Source organism: Coloeus monedula, assembly GCF_965178545.1.
Source record: "Coloeus monedula genome assembly, chromosome: 10".
Lineage (NCBI taxonomy): Eukaryota > Metazoa > Chordata > Aves > Passeriformes > Corvidae > Coloeus > Coloeus monedula.
The window spans coordinates 1,277,618-1,288,013 of NC_138790.1; the positions used below are offsets into that span (position 1 = coordinate 1,277,618).

Consider the following 10,396-nt stretch of genomic DNA (forward strand, 5'->3'; position numbering starts at 1 on the left):
TTGTTTTGGTGGGGGTACAACTCTGGAAGTCGTGGAAATTTGTTCATCCAGAAGGTCTAGGAGCTGGTGTGAGGGGCAGCTGGATGCTTGCAGCTGATTGTGTGGACAATTCCTGTCAAATTATTCTTAGGTGTGTTTCACATAAAACTTAGATTGAAAGCTGACACATTCCTTGTGGCTGGATTGTGGAGCCTCTGTTCCACCTTCCTAGCAGATAATCTGGCTCTGGATAAAAGGTCTGGGATTGATTTGACTCACTAAGTGCTTGCACAATGCTTTAAGAAGCTTGAGTATAACCAAAATTGATGCAGCTGGATTTGGGTGAAAGAACAGAGAATTAACTTGTATTTATTGTCAGTATTTGTGCACTGAAAGTTTCATCATCCTTAATTCAAACTGAAGTACAGCCTCAAATATGCATGGAGCTGTCTTTTCCCTGGGCTGGTGCTGTGGAAGGTAAGCCCCTGTGGCAGGTGGTTTGTTGGGTTGTCTTTAGGGATGTTGCACGGGGCAGCTGAGCTCTGCTGCTCCACGTTCCAGCAGCCCCTGGGTGAGGGTTTGTCCCCAGCTGCCTCGGGGTGCTCTGTGCATTTGTCACTGTACAGATGTGCACAGAGCTGCGTTTTCACTCCTGGAACCAAAATAATTCAATCTTGGAGTACGTTCTTATAGTCGTACTTGGGTTTTGTTCTAGCAAATGATTTCAATTCCTGCCAAACCCATCCCCATCCAAAGCTGTCTAAGGGCCTTAGCCAGCTGCTGCACCCACAGGAGAGGCTTCCTGCTTGGGGGAGATGTGGGAAAAGGGAATCTCACAGGCCTGTGTGGAGCACTGTGCAGTCTCTGCAGTCAGGCTATGTCCATGTTTGACTTGGTGACAGCACCAAAGCTTTCCCAGGAGCTTGGAAATCGGCTGTGATCCACCTAGGCTGAGCAGTGTGTGTGTCCTGTCCTGCTGCAGTGGGATGTGGGCACTGGACCTAAGGCTGGGAAGGTTCAGCAGCCCCACATCTCACCCTCTGCACTCCTGCCCCAAAGGAGTGGGTGTAAATGGGGGTGACAGGCCAGGGTGTAGCTTAAAAACTAAAGGCAGAATTAAGTACTAAAACTGCATTCAGCATTCAAGTGCCTGACACTTGATTCCAGTGCTTTATACTTGGGTTATCCCTGGGTTTTTCATGGGCAGTCAGTCAGGGAGCCCCTGTGGCTCTCCTTTGACTTCAGTCCGACTTACCCTGTAGAGAAGGAAGGGGAAAATGCTCCCCGTGCTGCGACAGTGGCTGGGGTAAGGAGGAGAAGGTGCTTCCCTTTATTTAACTGATGAAAGTGAAGGGCTGGCTGGAACTCAGGGCCTACAGGGAGAAGTGGAGAGACTGGATGGGGAAGAAGGGTCACAGCATGGATCATCTAGTGCTAGCTGGAAAGCGTCCATCCCAGGCCATTCCAGTGTGGGATGCTGCCCTGCTGCTGTCACATGCTCCTGGCAGGGAAGCCATGGCTTCCTGTTCCACACACACAGCCCAGCCCAGCAGAGCTTGGCCTGGGTTCAGCAGAGCACTGCTCAGGTCCCCAGCTCCTCCTCCCTTTGTCCCAGATCCTCTCCAAGTCTGTGATGTTCCTCACCTGTTTAATTACAATATTGAACTGTTGTACTTGCATGTGATCAAACTGTTGCGCAGTCACATCTTAAAAAAGCTGAGCATATTTAGACTTGGCAATAGACTGGAGAATCTCCAGCTCCTGCAGGAAGTTTGTCTGCTGAACAATCATTGCTTAGCAGCGTTAATTAACCCTGGGAGATAAGGATTCCTCTGACCTGGTGTGGGCTGAGTTACAGAGCAGACTTTCTGTGCTGGGGGAATGCTGGGAATGCAAACTGGGTGAGATGGGGCCTTTGTGTGTCCTCTCTTAACTCTGCTGGCCCCAGCCAGACCCAGGGCTCTGGGTTGGAGAAGCTGCTCTGGCCTCCACAGCTGGTGTTTGTGAGCAGGAAATCCTGAGGGAGGTCCTGCTAACACCACTGTGCTTCCAGCCCTGCCCTCCTGAGAGTCAGATCCAGAGCTTCCAGGCCCTTCTGCTCAGAGATCTGTGGGGAAGGTGTTTCCCTGCAGCCCCTTTAAAGACCCTGAAAGCTTAGTTCCTCTCTTGGCAAAATCTAATATGGGGTTTTTCTGGTTTTTGGTTTGTGGGGTTTTTTTTCCATAGGGAGATCTTCAGTTGAGGTATTTATTTTCTTAGGAAGCCTTGAATTAGGAGTAGAGTCATACTGAGAAATGCCACTGAGCATCTGGAGTGCATTTCACAGCACTAATTCTGCCCTGCCCAGGCAAAGGCTGTCAGTTGGAATCATGCAGTGTGGCTGAGATGTGTATGTGAAATGACAGCCCAACAGACAGCGCTTCCCCTGCCCCTGTGCTCTGTGATGCTGGGGCCATTCCCTGAAATTGGGGAGCTGGAGAGACACCACAGGCCAGCACTGACCCATTATGGGATCAGTGACAGCATGGATTTAAGTGGAGCCTGACTAGGATGAGGGCTTGGCACACCCTACCCCAGCCAAGGGGAACAGAGAGAAGGGCGCAGGGGGTTTTCTTTCCTCTGGTTCTGCTACCAAAAGTTTGTGCTTTCTATGTTACCCCTGAGCCTTGCTGGCTTCCCAGGGGTAATCCTCTGGGGCTTGAGGATCATCTGTCCTGCCCTCCCTACCTTAGAGCATACCCTAAATGAGAGTTAAAAGAAATGGGAGCTTGTTTTTATGGTGGGTCTCTAATCCACTTGCAAAACTGTGTTTGTGCTGTGGTGCTTGGAGCTCACTGAGGTGTGGGGGGTGAGGGCTCAGCAGCTGGGCCACTGCCCAAATACCTGTGGGAAAGGCTCCAGGGCTATCAGTCCCTGATCCCCAAAACTCATTTGCCTCATTTCAGTGAGCTAGCTCGTGTTTTCAATTTATTCTGCCAGCCTGTACACTGGGGATCAGAGAGAGGAAGAGCCTTGGCTCCTGGGCCATAAGCCCTGCCATGAGCCCCTGAGCTGCCATGCTCTGGTTATTCTGTGTCTGAGGAGTTCTGAGCATGCTGTTGTTGGAGCTGTCCAGATGGCAAATATGTTTTATTCAGGAGTATAATCCTGTCAAGTCACGCCAGGACGGACAATGGACTTGATCCATAGTTAATCCAGTTGGTCAGGCTCTACCTTTGGGCTCTGTCCTGCAGCTTTCCAATGTCCCTCCCTGTGACAGCCTTCCAGAGCCTCGGGAACGACTCCAACGTGTGAGGGGCTGCTACCACATCCCTCACGTGACCTTAAAGGTCCCTCTGCACCACGTGCTTTCTGCTGGGACACGGTGAAGGTTTAGGATGGGATTCTTCACCAAAACTTACTTTAGAGCTTGACATCACCTCCATCCATCAGAAGACAGACCAGTGTTACTGTTTTCAGGGTGACAGTGGCCATCAGTTATTAACTTGTCTCCAGCAATATCAAAAACTTCCAAGGGGTTTGTAACTTTGAAAATATTTGGGTGTGATCCCCGCAGTAACACCACAGAGACAATTAGTGTTTTATACAGTTACAAGGGTGGGCATTCTCTGCTCTGTGGAGAATGTTCCCATGCACAAATTAACTGAGCAAATATCCAGTCCTTTGGCTTTGGAGGTGGACTCCTTCACTTCAGCAGTACACAGAAATCCATGTGAGGAAGGAACTGGAGACACAGAACATCTGTTAAAGATTGCTTGTAATGGAAACAAAAGTGATCTAGTAAGAAGAATATTGAGTGCAGATGTCTCGTGAGCGGGTAGAGGACGACTGGCACCAAAGCTAAAACTGAAAACAGTACAAATTGGAAAAGACTGATTTGAAAACCAGAATTATCCTTTAGCAGCTTTTAAATCAAAATTGACTGTTTTTTTGGGCTTCTCATACTGGAGGAGTGGGTTAGTTTTGTTATTTTGTGGGGTTTTTTTGAGAAATATCAGAGTGAATTGTAATTGTGTCCCCTGGCCTTCCTTCAGAGCAATCTGCAGCCTGGCAGAATAGTCCATCCACTGCCTACAGTCCAAAGTCTGGCACTCTGGGGCCCATGGGAGGCTGAGAGGGAGCAGGGACAGCTGATTCCAAACTGCCTGGAGCAGTGAGACCGATATCACCTGGGGAAGGGTCATGGCCTGGTTAAAAGCAAAGATGGCAAAATTGCAGTGAGAAATCTCAGCTTGACTTTACATCTCAATTTCTAAGAAACTATTCCTACAGTTTGATGAAAATTTCCTCCCTTTTAATAAAACATTCCAGTCTGGGAGGATGTGTAGAACAGACTCATTGAAATGCAGTGGCAGCTGCTGGGCTGCAGCAACCTGTGGATGTTCCCATAAACTGCAGCAGTCCCTGTTGGTCCCGTGAGCTGAGCTGGTGCCCCACAGCCCAGAAGGTGTCCATCGGGATCCAGCACAGCACCAGGGAAGGGCAGGAGGTCACTCTGCCTTCACAGAGGGGCCTGGGAGCAGGGGCATGTCCCAGGGGATCTGTTCCTTGGGCTGGGCTGGCTCCTGCTGCTGCTGGGGGGGAATGGCTGTTCCCCTCTGTGATGCCAAGCTGGGAAATAACCAACTGGCCCAAGGTTAAGGGTGCAGCTGACTCCTACCTTTGATGCTCCTCTGAAGGAGGGGAGCAAAATAAAGGCAAGCACGGCTTTGGCTGTTTGTAGTCCCTTGGTGGGAGGGGGAGGGTAGGAGAGGGAATTTTGGCTGTGCTGGTGGTTCTGGCTGTAGCCAAGGGGGCAGTGGCTGTTCTGGATGGTGGCTTTCAGGAAAGCAGGGGAGCATCAGTGTCTGGTAAATCCCATCAGGGGAAGCTGCAGTTGCCATGACCCCCTCGCAGCCCATGGCACAAGGAGAACACTGTCCTGTGGTCTGTGTGTGACTTGGGCACTGACAGGTTTGGGCAGCTGCAGCTGAGCTCCCGGGGCCAGGGCTGGGCTGGGCACGTTCTGGAACTCCCAGGTACACAGCAGTGCCAGGCTGCCCCCAGGGGTCAGGAGAGACAAAGGGGATGGGTAACAGAGGTGTTCCTTGGGTTTTCTGTAAGGTTTGGGGTCACACACATTACCAGTAAGCCTCTGGCAGGAGAGTCACTAACCCTTACACCAAGTAGGACTTCTTCCCTCTTCTGTGTGTCTTTTACACAGGACTTGAGGGAACAGCTGGAGCTGTGTCAGGGCAGGCTCAGGCTGGAGATCAGGAAAAGGCTCTTCCCCAGAGGGTGCTGGGCACTGCCCAGGCTCCCCAGGGAATGGGCACGGCCCCGAGGCTGCCAGAGCTCCAGGAGCGTTTGGACAGCGCTGCCAGGGATGCCCAGGGTGGGGTTGTTGGGGTGTCTGTGCAGGGCCAGGGGCTGGACTCTGATCCTTGTGGGTCCCTCCAACTTGGGATATTGTGTGATTACCTTCCTTTTCTCTCCCCAACTCCTGCCCTTGAGAGAACACTGCACCTCCTCAGCCTTCTGTGGCTGGTGCTGTGGGATCTGTTCAGCAGCCTCTTGGCTCATCTCTACGACAGGAATTCTCTGCATGAGGCCTCTGAATGTGCAGGTGCTGAGCTCAGCCCAAGCACAGGCCCGTTGGGCGTCTTTAATCCATGTGCTGCCATGCTTCCCTGGGAGCCTGCTGGATGGGAAATGAACACCCTGTCTGCTGGGCCGTGGTGCCCAGTGAGGATGTGTGGGGGCTGTGTTTGTCTAATTAACCCTGAGCAGTGTTATTGCTCCTTTGGCTGAAGGCATCAGTGGAAGTCCAAGGGAATATCCCAGCAGTGCCTGGTGTAGGCAGGAGCAGCTACCCAGAGCATGTGTGGGAGCACAGGGATGTGCTTGTGTGCTTCCCTGTCTAACACAGACAGTGCCCTCCTCTCCACATCACTGCAGTCTCACGTGGCTGCAGCCGTGACTGTCAGAGCACAAACAGACCTGTGCTCTCCCAGGCCCTGAGTGGGAGGTTTGCTCCTCAAGTTCAGCCAAGTTCAGCTGGAAATAAGAGACATCTGCCTTTCCCCTGGTGCTGCTGAGGAGTGAGAGGCCAGGGCTGTGTGACAGATTGGCTGTGCTGGGGAGGCTGCTCTGCCCTGGGCAGCCGGGGCTGTTGGCTGCCTCTGACAGGGAGCAGGCACTGCTGGCCCCTGTGTGCTACCACAGGTGAGGTTCTGGAGGCTCTGGGGCTGTCCCAGGGCAGGTTTGGCCCCATGCAGCCATGGGTGGGGCAGTGCCTGTCCCGGAGCCTCGCTGGGCAGGGGCTCTGCAGAGCTTGGCAGCAGCAGCAGGACACTGCTGTTCTCAGAGGGGAGTCCTGAGGTTTCCCCGAATTCCTTAACAGCTCTGTCACGTCAGTGTCATTCTAGTGACTTTGGGTCACAGCCTGCCTTGCTCTCTCTTTGGTTGATTGTTCCAGGTTCCTGGGAGCACCTTGGGAACAGCAGGGCCTTATCTGACAGAAGAGAGGTGGATTTACTTAGTTTAAGGTTAATTGGCTGGGCTTTCATTAAAGCCCTGAATTTGAGTACTTGTTTGTAAGGCTGATGAGCCATGGGAAAGCAGGGGAGGAAGGCCAAGGGTGGGCTTGGTGTCCACTGCCTGTGGGCTCAGCTCTGTAAATGGGAACATGGCGGGGGTTGCCTTTGTTCCTAGGAATCCCAAAACCTTCCCCAGGACTTCTGGCTGCATCTCCTTGTGTTAAGGGAGCAGCCCCTGGGGCAGTGGGGTGCTCTGAAGCTCCAACTGATGCAGCAATATCTTGTGTGGAAGGAATGGCTGAGGGGCAGCTCTGGGATGGGTCTCTTGGTGTGACTGTGGACGGTGCCTCTGCTCAAACTGTTGGGATCTGCTTTGCTTAGGCACTGGCTGACGATGGAATTTGTAGATGTTAAATTAAAGATAATTGCAGGCTTGGGAGGGCTGTGTGTGACTACCAGAGGGGTGGAATATGTGCAAGAAAAATGTGCAGTGGGGATTAGCATTAGTGGTGGGATCCAGGAGAGCTGGAAAATGAAAAAAGCCTCTTTCCTTCCTCCTGGCCCAGATCCTCAGGAGATGAACTGACTCTCTGGGATTCTCTGTCTCGTCTGAGGCCTTTCCCGGGGCATGTGGGGATGTGGGTGGAAATGGGTTGGAGGTGCTGAAGGCTCCATTCTGGAGCTGGCCAGCTCTGGAGACAGAGGCTGTGCTGTGAGGTGAGCCCAGCGCCTTCCACTGACACCCGAGTGCTGCTGCTGGACCCCGGGAGCCTCCCGTGGCTCTTGAAGGGAAACATGCCTTTAGTGACACGGTTGAAAAAGGAAAAGGCCTGACAGCAGTTGTTTCCATGACAACAGAAAGAATTGCCTGCAATATTTCAGCTCATCAGCCTGGGAACAGCCTGATTGATAGTTACGTACGCGTGGTAGGGAGAGAGCAGGAGAGGGGAGGCCAATTATATTGCATTTTCCTCGTCCTTCAATGCCTGTGGCCACAGTAACTGTGCAGGGCAGTTTTTCCTTGCTTTCTGTGTTTTCCAAGTGAGGATGACCTGTGTGTCCCTGGGAAGCACTGCTACAAGCTGCTGGCTGTGAGTCCCTGACCCTCCCTGTGTCGGGTGTGCAGGGAATGGGGACATCTGGCTCCCTGACTGGCAATCAGCAAATAGTTATTTACACTACAGACAGTATCCTGGAGGGGAAGGAGAGAGTTTGGCAAATGTTTCCAGCATGAGTGATCTGCACTCAGGACATTCCTCTCTTCCTAGGCTGATGATCCAAGGCAAGACGTGTGTGGCTTTGGGATGGTCTCAGAACTATCCAGGTTTCAGGAAACCCGTGGGGGGCTCAGTGCATCTCCCATTGCCAAAGAGCTCGAAGTCAGGGCAGCTTCAGTCAGTACCCACTGGCAGGACTGTAGCATTTTTGGTTAGTAGCCCCTGGGAAATGTATTTTGGAGAAAATATTTGAATGTTCCCTTAAAAATAGATCCCCAGAGACAACAGATGCCAGCCTGCTGCTCATGAGGGAGGCTGCTCTCCTGGCTCCTGTTGGGGTTTCTTGATGATGCTCTTGCTTTGCAGTATGAGCAGAAACATTCAAAATAGAAACACTGTGGTGTGATAAATGGAACAAACCTACAAGAATCTGTGGTGCTTTGTCATCTCTCCCTGGGGTATGTAAATGGTGCCGTTTACAGCAGTTTGAGTGTGTGCAGCCCTCTCTGCCGTAGCGCTCTTGGTGCAGCTCTGGGCCCTCTCTTTGCCCTCACTGCTGGGGGACACCTGCCCTTGAACCCCACAGCTGGGCAGTGCCGCGGTCTCGGGGATGTGGCTGCCATCGCTGTGTGACTCCCCTTGCCTCCCTGTTTCCACCCCTCATTTGCCGGCTTTCAGTGGGTAGCACCCCTCTAGAGGACAAGAGGAGGGAGCTCGGGATGCCATTATAGGATGGGTAGCTGGTGACAGTCGCTGGCAGAGTCAGGCTGGGGTAGCGGGCACACACAGCCCGTGTCCGCTCGCAGTGTTGTTCCTGTGCCGCCGTGTCGGGCTGGGCGGGGCCGGGACACGGGGAAGGGCTGGGGGAGCTGCTGCTGCCGCCTGGGAGGGAGCCTGGAGAGGCTGCTCGGCCGCGGAGGCCCATTACTTCTCTTCCCAGCTGGCTGTGAGGGAGTTTTCCCGTGCCTTTTTTCCTTCCTCAGAGGTATCCCGGTGCCGTCAGTCTGCGCCATCAGGGACAGAGCTCAGCGATAACTCACTGTGGATGCAGGGGTGTAACTGTCCTTTGGGCAAGCGCAGGATTAATTGTTCTTCGCCCCCTAACCTGGGGTGCACATGGTGTCTTCATGCCAAGGCAAAGATGGCTAAAAAAGCCTCCCAAGCAGGCTGTGGGCCGACTGCTCCTGGCCCAGGAATTAATTTCTGTCAGGAGCCTGACACCCTGCTCTGTGTGGTTTCTGTAACTTTCTCACTCTTTCTCAGATGAGTTCAGAGTCTGTGTTGGATCCTCAGCAAATCCAAGCTTTTGACCAGCTCTGCCGACTCAACCGAGGCACCTCCCGAGTACGTACCCCCCGTTTTCCTTCTGCTTTTAAACGGGTGATGGGCGTTTTTCACGTTGCCAAGCCAGACACTGGCACTGGCAGCGAGGGCTCTGGCTTTTCTCTGGGGTTTGCTCTAGTGCTGGCACTTGGCTGTGGCACACTGCAAGGCAGCCATGCTGGGGAATTCACTGGCAGGGAAACCATGGGAATGCCTCTGGCTTTGGGGCTGGGCCTGACAAGTGTCCATGGGGTGATCCTTTGTGGGTTTGTAACTAAGCTTCCCTCCAGGCACTGCAGCTCCCACAGTCACTCGAACACTCCTCTTCCTGTGCCCGTGCTGTCCCAAGGGGAGTGCAGCTCCCTCTGTCCCTGGCATTTTCCTTGTGCCTTCTGCCTATTTTGGCTGTGGTTGGTGGCACTTTCAGTTCTTTCTGGGTTTGTTTTTCAATTATGTGACTTTAAAGCAACCTAAAGGCCCCTGGAGAGTTGTTCAGTTGAGGACTGGTGTCCTGCACGGAGCTCTGTAGGGTCCCTCCGTGCCATCCGTGCCCTTGGCTTTACCTGGGGTGAGGTTTCTCTCGCTGCAGCAGGGACGCAGTGGCCCGGGGCTCTCTGTACGGTGCAGGAGTGTTCCCAGGGTGACCGGGATTTCCTCGCAGCTGGCTCTCCTGACGGAGCTGGCGCGTGGGGGCCACGGCGGCGGCGGTGACAAGCACGGGCTGCTCAGTGTTTCCCACGGGGACCCGGCCACCAGCAGCGTCTTCCAGAACGAGAACTTCCAGCTGCGCCTGACGCCCCCTCCGCTGGCTGAGGAGTAGCGCTGCTCCCGGGACGTGGTGCTGGGGAGCCTTCCCACCACAGCACGGGGTCTTCCCCCACACCGCCTTTCCCAGAACCCGCTGTGCTGAGCCCCCCTGGGCACTGCTGGGTCGGAGCTGGGCGATGTCCCGGCTCTGCTTTGGCAGCCCTGGGGCAGCTGGGCTGGAAGCTGGAACTCCGGGCCAATCCCCAGCATGCTGAGGCACAGGGAGGGCTGCCTGTGCTGACCCAGGGGCTCGTGGCAGCAGCGAGAACTTTTCCAAGTAACCGAGTCAGCTCCGCCCTGCCGGAGGAGCCTGTCCTGTGCCCAGAGCCCTCGTGAGCCCGTGCTGTGCTGGTTCTGTGGCTGGGGGCCACACCTGAGCTCTACATTCTGCTAAAAGCAGCTGTTCTGGCAAGGCCTGGCCCTGCTGTCTCATGGGGATCATGGGAGGGCACAGAATGGGCAAACCTGGAGAAGGCTGAAGAATGCAGGAAAAGACACCTGTGTGAGCAAACTGACCTGCACATGCTGTGTTCTACCAACCCATTAAAGAGG

General features: G+C 53.8%; 1 protein-coding gene across 2 annotated transcripts in view; it reads left to right on the forward strand.

Moving 5' to 3' along the window:
• Positions 1-10,396, forward strand: part of VPS8 (VPS8 subunit of CORVET complex) — a 68,447-nt gene extending 58,051 nt beyond the window's left edge. For both annotated transcript variants that reach the window (XM_082288358.1, XM_082288359.1), the window contains exons 44-45: positions 8,978-9,058; positions 9,699-10,396. In XM_082288358.1, the coding sequence (XP_082144484.1) occupies positions 8,978-9,058; positions 9,699-9,857 (240 nt within the window). In that variant the 3' untranslated portion in view covers positions 9,858-10,396. The remainder of the gene's footprint in view (positions 1-8,977; positions 9,059-9,698) is intronic.